General features: G+C 42.5%; 1 protein-coding gene across 4 annotated transcripts in view; it reads right to left on the bottom strand.

The window, feature by feature from the left end:
- The window catches only part of Adcy8 (adenylate cyclase 8), a 231,096-nt gene that overhangs the window by 13,926 nt on the left and 198,100 nt on the right, over positions 1 to 19,070 (bottom strand). For all 4 annotated transcript variants that reach the window (XM_047525869.1, XM_047525870.1, XM_047525871.1 and 1 more), the window contains one exon: positions 12,028 to 12,186. In XM_047525869.1, coding sequence (XP_047381825.1) covers positions 12,028 to 12,186 — 159 coding nt within the window. The remainder of the gene's footprint in view (positions 1 to 12,027; positions 12,187 to 19,070) is intronic.

Below are 19,070 nucleotides of genomic sequence, written 5' to 3'. Positions count from 1 at the left end.
AGGAGGTGAAGTGGGCATGGGAGAGAGAAATTCCCTCCCCTCTGCTTCCCCACCAGGCAGAAAGTGCTACAGGGAGCTTTCTCCATGGGTCAAGGCAGGAATGTGGGAAGAGAGAGGACCACCGGGGCAGGGGTGGGCCCGTGACCTCAGGTAAGCAGGTGAATTGGAAAGGAAGCGCCAATTCCCGCTCTGCTTTGCCTCTCGTGCATGGAGATGCTCTTCTTGAGTTGCCCATTTGCTTCTCAAACATCATGGTTGATGGTGTCTCTCTCACTGATCCTGGACACAGCTTTTACCCTTGTCCCTTTGGGTCTGGGAGGTGGAGACAGCTCCCACCATTGCCCACCCTGGGAGTTGTTATCATCTCATTCTTATCCCTATTGTCTCAACAGAAAAGAGGTGACACTTTCAAATAAAGGTCATTCCCATTGGTTCAAAGGGACAAGAAGAGTCCAAAAAAGTGAGAGGACTTGGCATTGAAGGCAGCATGGCCGTGGCCTTTAGAGGAGATTTTAAGACACAGCCAGTCTCACATGGTTTCAAGGAAATAAATATCCAGACCTATGTCCCCTCGCCATTCCTCTGAACTTCTATTCCAATACCCACATTGGCGACTCTCAATTGGGTGTCAGAGGGCATGAGGTCATTGATGTAGCCCATGCCAGTCTCTGTTCCTGCTTCCTGCCCCACGTGGACAAGGTGGATAAATGGACTTGGAGGGGCACAGGAAGAGCTCCGGTCCACCTGCCCACACCTTGAGAGGTGGTTTCTTTATTCAACTCACTCTAATGAACTGCTTAGAGTGTGCCATCTGTTTCTTGCTATTTTGGGTTTAAAGAAGATAAAATCAGTTTGTAAACTGGGAAGGGATGGATGAATATAAAAATGCTATTATTGTTTTATTGTCATCTTCCTCTGTTGGTTGGAAGTACGTAGAAGACCTTGCGGAGGATTTTGAGCATAGGCATGAGCTTCCCTGCCCTTCCACGCTTAGTTTCCTTTTGGTTCAGGGAACCCTTGTCTTGACCTTTACCCATCCAGGCCTGTCTGATTCCAAGTCCTATATTTCTTAAGCCAAGTTAAGCCACCTCTCTGCAGGGGAGAAACAATATCTGAGACCTGCTGGCCTTTCTGCTGTCCTTTCATGCATCCAGGTCTCTACTCAAATGTGCCCTTCTCAGAGTGACCTTCCATGACCCCTGTTATACTCTGAATGGATGTCACCAAATTCATACATTGAAACTTAGCCACCAATGTGACAGCATTAAGAGGTGGGGCTTTCAGGAGGTAGCTAGGTCACGAAGGCAGAGTCCTTATGGATGGGACTAGGGCCCTACGAAAGGACTGAGGGCATGTGTCCCTTCTCTCCTAATCTTGCCATGTGAGGACACAGCATTCAGAGTGCCATCTTGGAAGCAGAGTGGACCTCACCAGATAGTGAACTTGCTGGAGCCTTGATCTTGGACTTCCCAGCCTTCTGAACTATGAGAAAAATTTCCTGTCTTTGTAAGTGACCCAACCTCAGGTATTTTGTCATTGGTGCACGAAGACGCTAAGATACCCATGTAAAGGCCCTTTCAGTATCTAGTTCATCGCTCACCTTTTTCTGCTCTCACAGAATGTAACCCTGCCTGACCTGTGTTATACACTTATTTGCTCGATTCTCTGTTCCAATGACAATGCATGCTTCATAACAAGGGCCTTTTCTGCTTTGCTTAGTTTTACTGCAGTATCTAGAACCATGCCTGGCACATAGTTGGCATTGATGAATACACATTGACCGAATGGGTGAAGAGGTGGGGCTGCGACTGGGAAGGAGTAGAAAAGACAACAATGGCTCGTGTTTATCAACAACAATGGCGGCTAACCCTCCCCGTGCTCCTGACATCCGCCACGTGTCACTTACACGCTGTGCATAGTAATGCACGTGGGTGCTGTCACCCACTGGGGGAAGTTGGAAAACACTGTGGTGCTCCCTTTGCAGACAAGGGAAATGAGGTCCAGAGGGCCTGTCACTCGCTCATGGCCAAGTGGTGCTGAGCGGAGGAGGCGGGTTGCTCCTCACACCTACAGTCTCACCCCACCAAGGCTGCCTGGCACCAGGCTGTGCTGGGCACACAGGCACTGCATTGCTCTTCCCCAGTTTAGCTGTCACACAGCTCAGCAAGGTCACCTAGACGAGGACATAGAGAAGTAGGGTGACTTAGGTCACACAGCTCGTTATTGCAGAGATGGAACTTACACTGTGTGCACTGTCCAGTCCTTGGACAGCTTGTCAGAGTCCTGTCCACAGCTCTAAAAAACCCCAAGGAGCCGGCGGGTTCCTGGGGCCAGGTGCTAGCCCGCTTTAACTGATGACCTACCCGGGCATGGATCCCAGCTGGCACGGCCTGCAAGGGAGATCCTGCCTGTCAGATGAGCAGGGACACTTGAACCTTTGTTCCAGTGACATGGTTGGAACAGCCTGGACAGGATGCCTGCAGGGGCAAGATCTGTCCACTGCCCTGGGCTTGGGTGGAGTGAGTCATTATGTCATTGCTGCCCTTCCCTACATGCACTTGCAGCAGGTGGAGGAGAAAGAACACTTGGGTTTTGGTGTTTCACACACTTGGGTTTGAATTTGAGCTTAGCACTTTCTAGTTTTATGACCCTAAGCAAATTCTTTTCCTTCTCCGAGCCTCAGTCTTTTCATCTATGAAATGGGTATAATAATTCTTACCACCTTATTGCACTTAGAATAAACTCCTTCAGTACTTGTCCCTGAGTACCTGTGATTCCTCTGCTCTCAAGATATTAAAGTGCGGGTGGTCTTTGTACTCCTTTGTGACAATTATCCTACAGTGTTGTAGTTCTTTGCCTTTGACTGTTTGGGTCTATCTATCTGAAATACTTTTCTTCCACTTCCTTGCCTGTTTATCATCTGGGTCTTCAGAGCCTTGGGAAGATTAGAGCCATTTTACAGATGAGAAAACTGAGGCTCAATTTGCTTCAAGTCACGGTTGGAATATGGCAAAGCTGGAATTCGAATACATGTCTCTGGCTTACTAACTTGGGCTTTTCTCACGAGATCACAGTGACTCCCTTGAAGGTTTTAAGAAGGGCTAGAATTCAGGAGGGGAGAGGAAAGAGAGGTTGAGCTTGCGGCAATGGTGTTGTGGTGGCTCCAAGTGCGCCGTGGCTGCTGTGGCCTTGAACTCACACACAGGCTACACCTGAGAAGTCACCTGGCCACTGCAGCCACAGCTTTCGCTGTCTGCTCCTCTTTGATCAGGGCCCGGGGAGCCATGTCCTGAGGAGCAAGATGCGTGGTGACGCGCGTGATTCAGGCAGGCCGTACACACTGAGAAACCCTCGAGACCAGCTGATGAGCACAGTGCCACCCCAGGGAGAGGCCTGGGGAGGTGACGTGGGGCAGGAAGAGGTGGTGCTGGGTGCGCCAATGGCCCCTGAAACTCACGCGTGCTTCCCATCATACTAGGAGGTTTGTATCACAGTTCAGATCTGTATCAAGAGGAAGAGCTAAGAATGCCTTTGCGCTAAGAGTAACGGCTCGTGAAGCTCCTGCAGACCCGCAGTCCTGCCCCCGCCCTGTGCCTTTTCACCTGCCATACCTCCTGACCCCCTCTCTTCCTCTCTGTGTCCTGTGCATGCACATACATGCTCCAAGGTCTTGCCTGACCCCCAGGACAGCTTGGGCAGCAGTGTGGCAAGGGAGAGAATGGCTTAGAGGCCAGAGATGTGAGGGACTGGCTTTGTGGTGCAGGGCTGCGTTGAGTGTGAAGCGTGTACCAAGCTTCTCGGGGCCTCAGTTTCTTCGTCAGTGTCCAGCTGGCCAAACTCTCCTGAGGGCTGCGGAGGGAACGAAAGGTAACGTGCCTCAACGGCCTGTCTGGGCGTCTGCCCGCAGGAGGTTCAGCCAACCGTGCTTCAACAGTGTGCAAGTCCTCCAGGCGACGTAAGCAGGTTAGTGTCCAATCCTGTTGAGTGTGAACTGTCGAAAGATTTTTAAAACCTCAAGTAATCCTGACAGGACTTTTGTTTGATGATATCTCATGTCTATGAGGGCTGGTGCCGCCATTTTTGTGGCTTAGCTGGTTTGGTCTGGGGTCTTAGCATACATCTCTAGTTGGTTTCCTTCCTTTCAGGAGGAAACCAGTATCTCCTTGCTGTCCCTACTGCTCCAAAATACATCGTCGTTTTGGAGTCTTGACTGAAAGGCAACTGTCCCCTCATCTCCCTTTGGGTTTCTGAGGTCCCTGTGTTCTCTTCTCTGCATCTGGTGGTCACGGTCGATGCACCTCAACGTTCGTTCCCTCTGCTTCTGTGGTTCTGTCAAGAAGCTCTCAAAATTAAGCCTCTGGCCTCAGGGAGCCTTGGGGAACCAGTCCTGAGCCCAGTTCCAAGGAACTCCATCTGTCAGAGAGTGGGTGGTGTTTCATTTTGCTCTGAGACCCTCCAGGGCCTGAGTGCATCCGGAGCTGATTACTCGGGCTGCTGGTTACTCCTACCCTGGCTTCTCTGGCAGTGGTCTTTCTTCAGTGGCCTAGATGGGAAAAAGACCCTATAGGTCTCTCTCAGTTCTGTCCTCTGGGCTCCCAACGCAAGGATCACAAACCCAAAAATCTTTAGGGGTCTTTCAGGCAGTGTGAGTAGCAGCGTATGGATGGGAAAGTTGGAGACCCCCTTCTATGCCCAAAGGCTTATGTTCACAAATTTAAATCAACCAACCAACCAACCAACCAACCAACCAGCCAGCCAGCTAGTCACTCACTGGCTCACTGCACAGATTGTGTCAGGATCATCCTATTTGTAACCTTCCTTCTATGGGTTCTCACCCCGCCCCCAGTTAAGCTCAGTTTGTAAATCTAGTTTGGAAAGGTTATATGAGCCCAGCCTCTGTGAGGATCCCAGTTGCTTTTGTATCATCACAGACGAAGGGAAGCTCCTTCTGTTCGAGTGCCCCAGAGGGACACTCACCACTTTATTCCATCCACAAAACTTCACTGAAGAAGGGGATACCAGCCCTGGATCCCCTACGGCCTTGGGAGAAGTCTGACTCTGTCCTATCCTTTAAGTAAAACCTTTTGCTCTTGCCTTGGCTTTCCTTGGGTGTTCAAACTTCAACACTGGGGAACAGGAGTCTGAACACCAGTATCATCCTGGTCTCAGATCCAGGCTCGGCCAGGTCAGTCACTGAGGTAAGCTCCTTCACATGCATCTCACATCTTCCTGAGGGGCGCCTTTCTCTCTTTTTTTCTGGAGGACAATAATGGGCAACCCTGGGTCAATTAAATGCAGTTAGTGCAAGCCTCCATTCTACAAGACTCGGGTGACAGGATTCATGGCCTAGGTAGCTCCTAATCACCTACCTGTCCTGTGGGTCAGGCATGTTGGGTCCTGCCAAAGCCATTTCTCACTATCCTCTCTGGGTTCGGAGTGCATTTGGCATGAGTATACAGTGTCTCTAAGCCCCGTCTACTTTTGGATGCTTGGAGACAGACAAAGGGTTGGAACTCTGAGATGCTGGCTGAGGCCACTCTCTGGTGAACCTCGAAGGTTCCTCCCCAGACTCCTCTCCTGACTGACTGCCCTTATAGGGCACCCTGTGGCAACTGCTTGATAAATGCGGCACTGAGCGAAAGCCCCAATAACACATGCACCTCTGGATGAGCCTTACTGCACTCTGCTGTGCTCGCTCCTCCTGATCAAACTCCAGCCATAGAGAGAAGGACATTTCACATGGGGTGGTTCGTTAGGAAGTGCCTGGGTTCCCTTTGCTCGCATAGGAAGACTTTGCAAACCCCTAGGGATTTTCCGATTGTTGTTTCTGTGCTCTTGTGTGCTCCTTGAGCTTCTTTGATTGCAAAAGGGAGATTTATACCCACAGCCCTCTGAAGATTCCTTTGCTCCACAGTGAGCACAACTCTTTATTCCAGCCTTAACCCCTAGCATTCTTCTGCTGCCCAACATGGTATCAATACCAACTCTCCATCTAATAGAGAATCATGACCATCAGAGGGAAATATGAATTTTAATACCATTCTACAGCTCATCCTGTTCTGTAAAAAGAAAGAAAATACTCTGAAGATCCTAAGTGCAGGCCTAAGGACTTTCCAGACCTTGTTTAAAAAACCCAAATTGTGCCAAAAATGTAAATTAGACTCAGTTATGATCCTCCATTCTGAGACCCAATTCCTCCTCCCCCACAAAGTTCAATAACTAATTGGAAGCCCAACACAGACAGATCAAGAATCATTTCCAAAAGGGGTTCCATGTTCTCCCAGGGATTACACGTCACACAGCGAGGGTGGATAATCTGGAGGCTTGCATCTTTTTTATGACCACCCATGCTAAACAGAGCAGACTGGCAAGGCAGTAGTTAAATCCAGAAGCCTTGCATTTCCATGCATGGAGGGGTGGAAACTGCTGGCTGTTAGAGGCTCCAGGAGCTAGAGGCTTCAGAGTCAGGAGACATCCCCTACCAAAGAGACGGTTCCTTGGTTCTCTTTAGTTCATTTTCATATTGTTCAGAGGGGAGCCTTATCCTCAAAAGTAATGGGAGATGACGTCTCATAATTTTCTACATCCAAACCTGGCCTAATTACCAACTGGAGAAATGAAAAAAAAAATGATTAAAATGCCCTATGCATGAAGTTTTGCTCAAAACAGCAGCTTCCCTTGCTTCTTAGCTTCTGCCAGATCTCTATCTTTCCAAGGCTTGCATTTGAGATGTAAATTGCAGAGACTTATAGGGTTTGCAGAGCTCACAAGACTTACAAGGCTTGCAGAGAACCAGGAGACCAAAGGGAAAAAAAAGGTGTCACTTTTAAATTCAAGCCACTGCGGGACCTAAAAGGCTGGCTCTTACCTGCTCTCACACTCTACAGTCCTGCTTTCTTAACAAGAAAGCATTATAGCACAGGGAAGGAAAAATAGAATAATCTCATGTATACAAGTCTTCTTTACCTTGAAAACCTTAATATCTGAACTGACTCTAATCTGAGGCAAAAAGTGAACTCTGATCTGATAAAGATGTTCTGCATGCCTTTAATAGAATAATTACAGTAGTGTCATTTTCTAAGACTCCTGTTTTTTAAAAAATTCTATTTTTGAGCTCATGGTTTTATGATGAATTTACATTTGATCCTGCATGCCTAAATCAACATATTTTTCTGATTAGTCTTATTTTATCTAACTATAGAGGGTTTTATAGCCTTCTTTTGTTCAGAGACCAATTTTCAAGGGTTAGTTCTCAAATACGTTAGAAAATCTCCTTCACAAAGTCCTAAGAATGACAGAGACATGATGATTTGGGAGTAAATCTGATAGCCATAGAGGACACGTGGCCACCTGAACCTTTGGTTTCAGTGTCCACCATGGCTACCAGACTTTACATCGAGCATTTCCAACTGTATAGGCCTGCTCTACATTTAAAACCATAATGTAAAAGTTTGATAGGCTCTATTTTCATTTTTAACGGGTTAAATCTAATAGAGGCTTTATAAACATCTGTAGAGGTGCCTCCTACCTGTGGAGATCTACCTACAAAAAGCTGCAAGGTATCTGTGTCCTGTCTGTTTAGTGTATGTGCAAACCTGCAGATTGTGTTGTATATACATATCTGCTTATGTCCAGATATCATGTACATGGTATCAAAATTGGCATATGAATGAGCACTCATAAATCAAAATTTAAAAGAGAAATGGTCCAAATATCTTTTAGTTCATATGACTTAACAAAATTTAGATTAAGTAATCAGATGAGAGTAAAAATGTCTTTAAAATTACTAACTCACAAGTTTTTCTAGGTGGTTAAACAATTAATGAAGTGTTGACTTCTATAAAATGTCTAGAATGGAATATCCATTACCTCTAGGCTTTTTCTTCAACAAAGAAGAGATAGCTAATACTGTTAACTGCACAGTTAAAAATGATTAAATTAGATTTAACATCAATGGGTTTAATCTTCATAAATGTGTTTGTTAGAGACATCTGATTAAAAGTTAAAGTGCTAAAACATCAATTGTTAAATATAAAATTAAGTACTCTTAACTTCTTAAAATCCATAAGGTAATATATTTAAACATTATGTGTGTTTTCATAAATTGGCAAATGAAAAAGTTTTGAGATTGCTTTGTTTCTGTTTTCACTAAAAACAAAGTTACTAAGGGTTAAGATTCAATCAGGTATAATTTTATATACAAAGAATATGAGAGGTTTCCTTTGGCTTTCAATCAAAGTACAATAAAAACAAAGTATTTCATCTTGTTTTTTTTAATTTAATTTTTTTGTTTGTTGAAGTGGAGTAATTTGTTTAAATTCAGGAATTTCATAAGGATTGTTTCAAATATGAATTTTAAAAAGGGTCAACAGCTAGAAAAGAGACATTCGAAGTAAAGATTTATGTTTTTACTCTTGTTAATTTCATTTTGTATTTTCCTTATAAACTTTATAACTGCTATCTGTTAGTACCTTGCAAAAGTACAACTTCTAATATAACAACCCGAGTTATCATCTATAGAACAGACAGGATGTAAGGTTAACTTCCAGTACTAATACTAATCCTAATTAATGGAAGGGGTAAATAACTGTAAAGTTATAGACATCAAAGTTAAAATCTAGTACTCTTACTTTAAGACTGGTGAAACTGTCTTGCTGGATGTTTAAGACCAAAATTTAAAGACTAAAGTTAAGTAGTGAAAGGGTCAACAAAGAAAAATAGCCACTATTTGGCTCTTGCCTTCTGAGGTCAGTTCAAACCCAGGGAACAAGGGGACCTCTCCAAGGACTTTGCAGCTCTAGGTCATATGACCTCCTGACCAGGAGCATCTATGAGATTCTGGAGAACAGAAAGCCCACTAGTGCACATGCTTCAAAGAGGATGGTTGTTGGAGAGGAAGATGTTCCTGATGCTTCCAAGGGAAGCCACATGGTCAAGGAGCTCCTGACCCATCTAGCAGATGACACTGAAGGAGATAATAGGCTGCTCTCAAGTTCCCAATTGTGATCTTCTGAGGAAACTCAGCTGACTCTTAACAATAAATAGGAACAAGGTCAATTTGACCAGCTTGGTCTTAAACACCTAGCAAAAACAGTGTTATAGCCAAAGTACAGCCATACCCGGACATTTAAAATAAAAGACAATAGTTTTTTTTAAAGTAACTTAAGATGTACTCTTGTGTTAGCCCCACCAAGAGTAAGTAAGATTGGAAGCTCAAAAGATGGATTCTTAGATTGCCTGATAACTATCAAAAGAGACTATCAGTCAGAATTATTTAGTCCATTGAAGGCCTACAAATATTCCTAACTTCCTACAAAAGCAGACTTAATCTGTGCTTGCTAGTATTATTATCTAGACCTAAGTGACAGAAATAAAGGGATCTCTACTAAATCCAGAAGTTATGCCAATAATAAGGTATTTTAGAAAAGTCAGATGATTTTAGATATCTTAACTACATCTTATAGGGGCATCTGTGACGTTATATAAACTGAGTGTTATGTTTACATTCCTGATAACTGTGACAATATAACTAATATCCTTAAAGATTTAATTCCCAAACAGAGATCTCTTCGCTGGCCTTGTTATGGGAACAACTTCTTAGCTTTTGCATCTCCGGGTGAGAGATTACTGTTTTCTATCATCATCATGATATTCATTGATATGTTCCAGATGCTATGCCATTTATTTTGCATTAATCTCATTCCAGTATTCATATCTTCTTGTTTCTCTCATAGAAGTACCCACCTCCCGATGACTTTACAACCCCTTGCTTCCAAACCAAACTTTTGCCAGGACCCCTCGACTAAAAAACATTCCTAAAACGGAAACCCACAGTGGTCAGCTCTCAGCCTGAAGCAGTCAGAGTGGTCATCATCCATTTCCCCTTAGGGCAGTAAGGAGTCCATTATCAGAGGAGGCATTGAGTCCAGGGACAAAAGGACAGTCATATAGGTAATAAATGACTGGGTCAGGAAGACAGGAGCTGATTCAAAAGAAATAAAATGCTAGCACCTCTGTCTCCAGGGAATTGTTCCTCCCAAGGAGGAGTCATTAGTGAGTAGCCCCTGGACAGCTTTGGTGCTGCCCTTGGATCACTCCATCTTTTTGGTCACATAGTCAGGATGAGAGGAGGGGCATGAGAACAAAGGAACCATGAAATTTATAAAAGGGCAGGACACCCTCAGTCCTTTGGACACAAGCTTTTGATCCCCTTCTTCCTCCAGAGAAGTCTGTCTCTGTTCTATTCTTTAAATAAAACTTTTCACCTTGAAAAATAAAAATAAAAAAAAAATCTTTACTGAATAAGGCCACAGGGCAGAATCAACAGGCCTGAGGATCAGTGGTGACTAAGGCCATCGTGGTCCTTGTCCTTGGGGAGCCCACGGTCTTGTGAGGATGAGGCAGCCTGTTGACTCCATCCATTTTAAGGCTCCTCTTGACACAGGGCCCAGGGCCAAGCCCTCTCACCTGCTAGTGCTTTAGGTGTTCAAAGGTACCTTTCACTTCCCTCCTGAGTAACTTCCCCTTGGAGGTGGCGGGATTAGTCTAATTGTTTGAGGATTTTCATTTCCCATCTCTCATATCAGCTCCATTATTGAGTCCTGTTTATTCCACCTACAAAAGGAATCTGGAACTCATAACCTCTCCATCTCCCTTGCCACCATGCTAGGCCTCCTCTCTGGGGTCCTGTCTGGACTATTTTAGGGTCTTCTAACTGGATCCTGATCTTATAACCCTCCTATCCAGGCACTTCCAGCAGTCAGTTCACTGGATTATGCTTTAGACTTTTTAAAGGCTTAATTCCACTTAAGAGTGCACCTAAACCTGACTGTAGCTGACTGAGTGTGACCAGGGCTTCTTCCTACATAACTCACCACTCTACCTTCATCCTTGTAGTGGGAAATAGTGTGCCCTCAAATTCATCTGTCTGGAAATTGGAATGTGACCTTATTTGAAAATAGTCTTTGCAGATGTAATTAAGATCAAGTTATAATGGATTGGAGTGAGCTCTAAATCCAGCGACTGCTGTCCTTAGAAAAGAGGAGGACACGTGTTTTATGAAGAGGGCCACGTGAAGACAGAGGCACAGAGCAGAGTGATGGGGACACAAGCCAAGGCAGATCTGAGGCACCAGCGGCTGCACCAGGCAAGGAAGGATTCTCCCCTGGGAGGGAATAAGAGCCTCCAGCAGCTTGGTTCTGACTTCTGTATTGCCTTCACAGTGGCCTTCAGGTGTGACATAATAAGGAGAAGTAGTTTTAAGCAGAAAGAGCATTTTTGAGCATCCACTACATGCCAGATATTTTGCTAAGAATATTTATACCCGCGCCCACACACCTATATTTGTATATGAATACATATATACATACACATATTTATGCATTGAACCTATATTACATATATTATTATTATTTTAAAATTCTGGTAAAATACACAAAACATGAAATTTACCCCTGTGACCATTAATTGTATAGTCCGGTAGTACTAAGTCCATTCACACTGTTATGCAGCCGTTTCCGCCATCCTAGAACACTTTTCATCTTGCAAAACAAATTCTGAGTCTGTGAAACTATAATTCCCCATTCCCTCCTCCCTCCAGCCCTTGGCAACCACCAATCTGTATTCTGCCTCTATAATTTTGACTGCTCCAGGTACCTCATCTGCATGAAATCATACAGTATTTGTACTTTTTGTGACTGTAATATATGTGTGTGTACATATATAATATGAAATCATATGTATGCATGTGCATATATATTTAAATACATAACATACACATGTAAAATATTAAAACTTCAATTTAATCTTGCAATGAGGATCTTATATCCATCTAATCGATGAGATGCTTGGGGCCAGGGGAGGCCACGTGTAGATAACATGGCGCCTGTCATGGCTGCCTGGCACCATTGGTAGGTAGTCTTCATTTTCATGCCCTCAAAAGAGTACAGAAGAATTCTCCCAGAGTGTGAGCAACACTCTATGACCCACTCCCACCCTTTCTCAGCAGCCAGAGAGGCAAGGGCTCACCTCATTGTCACGGTCTTTCTCCAGGAAATGGCGAGCCACGTGACTGGGTAAGATATTGCGAAGCATGTTCTCATTGTGTTCCCTCAGCTCCTTCATCTCATTGATCTCCTCTTTGGCCTGCACACGCCAGAGGAAGTCCAGGCGGGCTGTGTACTCCAGCTGTAGTTCATGGGAGACAAAGAGAGGCAGCCGATGAACTTGGGGAGTACGGGCTCCAGCCACACGTCTGGAGGTGGGCCAGGCTCTGGCGCTCTTCGGAAAGGAAACAGAGTCTGACCCAAGCATTTGGGAGGCATTGCCTGCAGCCAAGTCATCAGAGGATGATTAGATCCCACAGAGTGTGCACCTGCCCCTCCTAGCGTCATTGTACTAGTGGTTTTATAATCATTCATGGGGTTTTTCTGACCAGGTCTGAGCCCCCTGTTAGACTGCAGGTGCTGTGCAGTCTGGGTCCTTTCACCTGTTCTATTGTCACATTCTTACTGCTGTGGACTGAATAATCGTGCCCTTCCCCCATTCCTATGGAAGCTCTGAATCCTGAGGCAATGATATTTGGAAACGGGACCTTTGGGACGTGAGTAGAGTTAGATGAGGTGATGAGGATGCTTTTCTCTCTCCCTATGTTCCCACTGAGACAGGACCACGTGGTGGCACAACAACAAGAAGGTGGTCATCTTCAAGCCAGGAAGAGAGCCCTCACCAGGAACCAAAACTCTACTGGACCTCCATTTTAGAGCTTTGTTCAGTTTCCCTGTCTGTGGTATTTGTTGAGTGGCCTGAGCTGACTGATAGCCTGACATGTGTGGCACAGAGCAGGTGCTCAATCAGTGTTGGTGGGCTTGACAAATATGTTAGAATCCTAAGACTAACCAGTGCTCGAGTGGAACTTATTATGTGTCTGGCTTTTTTTCTAAGCAACATTCAAATACCAGGTCCTTCAATCTAAGCAATGACTAGTCAATAAGGAAGAAATGAAGACTATAATGAGATGGCCATGGATTTGGTGTCAGACAGATGCGGCATAGAGCTCTGGTTCCACATTTGCCACTATAACCCTGGATGATCAGTGACTTTTCTGTTTCCTCATCTCTGAACTTGAGATGATGATGACAACCCACATGGGGGTGGGATGTGAATTACTAAGGAATTACAGGTAAATGGCTCACAGATGGCACTCGTACACGTTAGTTCTCTCTTGGCCTGGCTTCCCTTTGCATTGCACAGGGCAGTTTCCTTTACAGAGCAGCTCACCAGCCATTTTTATCACAGCTTTGGGGATGTATTATTTCAAAGTCTTTAGCCAGTAAAACGAACAGTATATTACCTGTGTTTAGATGGCCTACGTTCAAGGGCCTATGACTAGTAGCTTTGCTTTGTCTTATTTTAGAGTCCTAGCTGATAACAACATTATAAAACACAGGTGAAAGATTATTAATTCAATAATAACAGAAGGTGGAACAGTCCAAATGTTCATTTTGTTGATTGAACAGACCACAGCACATATATACAACAGGACTCGGTGCAGCTATAAACAGACAGGAAGAGCGTCTCTATACTTTGATGGGCCATTCTCTAAGGGGGAAATATGTATATAATGTGCTATCACTTGTCTAATAAGGGAGAAGCTCTCTTTCTTTCTCTTTCTCTCTCTTTCTCCACCTACACACACATTAATCTGTCTTAATTTGTTTATTGAAAAACTAAAGGTGAAAACCTTAAAAAGTTGTTATCTATGAAATGAGAGAGGGAACAGGGAATAGGATGGAAGAATTAAGGTAGAATTTACACTTTTAAAATTATAACTTGTTTCGAGTCAATCTTAGAATCAGGAAAAATTCATTTACTTGTAAATCTAAATAGATTTTTTTAAAAGTGTCTGTAAAAATAAACAAGTAAACAATGAACCTTCACCTCTAACCACACAAAGAGAAAATACGTATTATACCAAATGTCTTTTTCAAAAATACTTTGATGGCTCATTCCTAGAGGGAAATACTCAAAGGGTAAAAAGAGTTCCAATAGAATGTTAAAATTCTTCACAATAATCATATTGTGGGTGGTAATATTTGCATTATTATTCTTAGACTAGTCTATTAAATTGTACAATAAAGCAAATGGGCAACTGTGTTGTCATTGAAAAAACTGGAATTTTGGGGAAAAGGAAAAAACTGCAGATGTAAAATTGGTGATATTAAAAAAGCCTCAGGTCCTCAATAAGAAGTACAAGGCTCACTGTGAACTTGAGCTGTTCCCAGCTCCTCTCACCAAAATCAAGGCCCAGGGAATGGAAACCTACAGCAATGAACACCCAGAGCTTCCAGAGTGTGATTTCTTAATATCAGTTTCTATAAAAATAATCCACCAAATGTTTTCTCTGATAAGAGGAGAATGATATATGATGGGGGTGGGGAATGGGGAGTGAGAGAAGAATGGGGGAACTTTAGATTATGCAGAGGGAAATGAGGCGGGGGTATGAAAGATGGTGGAATGAGACAGACATCATTACCCCATGTACTTGTATGATTACACGAATGGTATGAATCTACATCGTGCACAACTGTAGAAACAAAATGATGTACCCCATTTATGTACAATGAATCAAAATGCAGCCTGTAAAAAATTAAAAGCTAAATAAAGAATTAAAAAAATAATAATTCTCTTTCCAGAAAGGGCTCAATTTTAGGACAGAAACTTTTAAAAAATCTAGAATAATTTTTTTTCATGCATAAACAAGGAGTCTCTCTGAGATTCCTAAGTCCAGTAGACAAAAGAATTTAAAAGCCAGCTTGGATAGGCTTCCAGTTGTCAAAGACGTGACAAATTAGGTTTTATTAAGAATAACAATTGCAATGGATGTAAACACTGGAAATAGGCTAAAGTGCAAAAATTCAGGGTGACATTTAAAAAACCAAAATCTCATCTATTATTTCTGAATGATGCTAGGGAACCGATTTATTGGGAAACTTAAAGGAAGCAAACTCATAGGTAAAGAATCCAGCATTTATCATAGCTTGATGAGTCGTATTTCCAGGCAACAGTTGGTAAGGAGATGTTTCTTTTAAATAATGTATTCCAACTAATAAATTATGAACTACTGATAGGATTAGAATGTCACCATTTATTGAATAGATGAACAGAGGCTATTATCAGTAGCTGCTAATATCGCAAAAAGAGAGACAAGGAGACATTATGTATCCCCTAATTATAGGGATCTCCTAATTGTATGTATCTCCTGATATTTTTGCAGGAAAAAATTGAAACTGAATCTCACCAAGTTTCTAGATATAACAGCCAACAAAAGAAAAACAAATGACAAAGGAAAGTGTTAAATAACCTTAGGGGATGCAATTGACACACTCTGAACTAGGAGGAATTATACAGGCCCACTGGCCCTTGCAAAATACTGCAAGAAAAAAAATGATGGAGTTTTGATCCTGCAGATTTAAAAAGAGACTTAAGAGACATACAGCCAATGGGAATATGTAGACTTTATCTGGATTTCAATTCAAATAAACATAAATTATAAGTTAACCAAGAAATGGAAAAACTGCTTAGAGGTTTGACAATATAAATGAATTGCTGTTTTCTTTTTACAAGTGTAGTCTATTAATTGTGATTAGGTTAAAATCTCACTTAAATACATATTGAAGTCCTTACAGATGAATGATAGGAGGTTTGGAATTTTCTTCAGAACACTTGGAGGGAAGGAGGTCAAGGGGCAAAATAAATAGGGACATAGATAAAACAAGGTTGAACCTGAGTCAATGTGAGCTCAGAACATGCTTTTATCAACTTTTGTATGTTTTTGAAATTTCCCATACCCCCTCCCCAAAGAAAAATCATGAGTGGAGGCAGCGTCTGTCCACAAGAATGCTTGCCCTGGGCACTCCACCAGGTTGCTGTGTGGCCTTGGCAAATTAACTCGGCTCACGGGTTTCCCTTCTAATGACTAAAGCTAGTGGCCCTCAGTCAGTCTAATTTAAGAGACATGGATTATTATATGGAACTATTATCAGGATCAAGTGACATGATGCATACAAAGGCTTTCTGAAATGTCTAAAATATAGGATTGCAAGATGTTCCTGTAGGTTAAGGCATATGTGGATGAAATCAGATCAAAGCTCTTCTTTGATTGTTTTCTCTTCCAGATTCAAGAGCATCAGGTTTTGTCTTCTCTGATTGTAGCATAGCATTTTCTTATCCATAACTATTTCCAAATGAAATGTTTTTCTTTTTCCCATTAAAAAATTACACTCAATTTATTTAAGATTTATCGAAATGTATAAATGCATGCTACTGTCATATACCACTAATTAGAACCAACCTAGATGCCCTTCAACAGATGAATGGATAAAGAAACTCTGGTATATATACACAATGGAATACTATTCAGCCATAAAGTACAATAATATTGTGGCATTTGCAAATAAATGGATGGAATTGGAGAATATCATGCTAAGTGAAATAAGCCAAGCCCAAAAAACCAAAGGCTGAATGTTTTCCCTGGTAAGTGGAGAAAGATATATAATGGGGGTGGGGATGGGGAATGAGAGAAGAATGGGGGAACTTTAGAATATGTAGGAGGAAATGAGAGGGAGGGAGTATGAAAAACAGTAGAATGAGACAGACATCATTACCCTATGTACATGTATGATTACATGAATGGTATGAATTACATTGTGCACAATCATAGAAACAAAATGATGTACCCCACTTGTGTACAATGAATCAAAATGCAGTCTGTAAAAAATTAAAAGCTAAATAAAAAAAATTAAAAGTTATAGAAAAAAAGAAAATTAATAAAAAATAAAAATAAATGCACGTGTGGTTGAAGCAGGAGGTAGTTGTTTATTTCTGTCCTGTTGAAGTACCCTCATCTAATGGAATTCAACTCAGAAACTTGAGTAGGGAAATCCAGAAGCCTGGGTTTGACCTAAGTAAGAATTTTCTGGTTATGAGACAAGAATAGAGTTTACTTTTTGGCCTGGTGACTGCAGGTAGCTGCAGCGAAGGCAGAGGCACAGAAATGATGCTGTCCACGTGCAGCCAGTGTCCAAGGCAGGCACCAGCTGGTATTAAAGCTCCACAGAAGGTAAGCTTTCCTCTTCCATTTACTAAAGGTACAGGACACCTACTACCTGCTGGATGCCAGGCAGAGGAAGATGAGTGAAGGTCTCTGCCTCTATTTCCTCATAGCTGAGTGGTGGCTTGGGGGCACTGAAGGAAATTTCAACACCAAAGGGGTCACTTCAGCACAGTGCAGTTAGTGGGCACATGGAGAGAAAAGAAAAGCATAAGGGAGACATGGACGTTGACATTTTAATAATAAAATTTCTTCAACATTTGCTCAGAAATATCATTTGAATTGAAGTGCACTCTCTTTCCTGATTTTCATGGAGTCATTTAGGAATTGGCTACATGAAAAAGGTGCCAAGGGAACACGTAGGGATTGTTGCTGTATTTTGTGGCAGCTTTTCACATAATGACAGCCAATGCTGACTGAGCCCTTGCCCTGATCAGGCACTGTTGCAGGCACTCCCTGGTATCCAAGCTCATTCAATCATGTGACAACTCACTGGGCAGGTGCTTCATTACCTCCATTTCACAAGTGAGGGCGTGGGCACAGTAAGGTTGAGGCAAATTCCTAAGGTCTCAGGAGTAGGGGCTTGGAACCCAGGGCATTTTGACTCTGAGCTGTGACTCTTAACTCCTATACATATGTAATGACCTCTTTCAGCAGGTCACTAACTCTGACAGCTTATCATTTCACTTTACAGATTAAAAAAAAAAAGGCAGCTCTGGCAAGTTGTGTCTCAAGGTCACTCATGCTTAAAATGGCCTTGCTGGAACTTGAGCAAGAATATTGGGATCCATGCTATTAATATAGGTAACAACCAAACTCTGATGACTTATTTCATTGAAATTTATGAGTTTAAAAGAGAGGATGGGGAATATGCACCTAAGGAAGGCAAAGCCTGACACATGATAGTATAAAGTCAATGCACAATGTTTAAAAAATTAAAAAATTAAAAATAGCAATACTTGCCATATAATAGACCATACATATCTAAAGTATATAATGTGATAAATTTTGATTTACTTATGCACTCATAAATTCATTACCACAATCAGGATAGCATACACATCACCCATCAAAGTTTCCTTATGCCTTTTTGTAGTCCCTCTATCACTCCCCATTTCTCAAATAATGAATGACCTTCTTTTTGATTGTGTATATTTAAGGTGTATAGCATAAGTTTTATGTATATATACATAACGAAATGATTACTAGACTCAAGGCAATTAACATATCCATTACCTTAAAAAAAAAAACCTTACTAAGAAGTTGAAATTTACCACTTTCTTTGCCAATATCATTGCTGTTTGCCTTAAATCAATAAAGATTATTGTATCCTAAAAAAAAATAGCAATACAACATCATGGTACTCTATGACAATAAAAAAAGAATTAAACATGGTTAACTGGGGGTGGGCAAAGTTCAAGGGGTGGTTGAATAAAATAGTCTTTTCCTATATATCTTTTGTTTTTATTTCTTACTGACTTTCAAAATTCCATATATTAATATGATTACCAGTGATATATATGTCTATATACAAGTATACATGGACAAAAACATAGGGTTCCAAGGCTCGGTCTTTACTTCTGAGCCACACAGTCCCCAACACCTGTCTTTCACAGACCCAGAAGTAGGTGACTGGAGGCATGACCTCATCAGTCTCTGTCCTGGGGCACAGGTGTGGCTTCCTTTTCTATAAATGGATGTGCTCAGGCAAAGCCCAAACCTCCAGGACTGTGAGTGAGTCAGGCATGAGCTGGAAGCAGCTGACATTTGCTCTCCCTCCCTGTCCAGTATTCAGAAGTCCGCCTGCCTCAGGAGAGGAGGAGGTATTTGGCATATCACTTCCACATACATGCAAAGTGAAAATCCCCAGTTATTCAGTGACATAACTGCCTCCATCACCCTGGGGCTGTCTCGTCACACAGGCTCCCCCTGATGCTTCTGTACCCCAGGCATCGTTCAG

The sequence above is a fragment of the Sciurus carolinensis genome, chromosome 1, assembly GCF_902686445.1.
Source record: "Sciurus carolinensis chromosome 1, mSciCar1.2, whole genome shotgun sequence".
NCBI classification, from domain to species: domain Eukaryota; kingdom Metazoa; phylum Chordata; class Mammalia; order Rodentia; family Sciuridae; genus Sciurus; species Sciurus carolinensis.
Note: the sequence above shows the minus strand (reverse complement) of the source record. Positions and strands in the feature narration are given on the sequence as shown.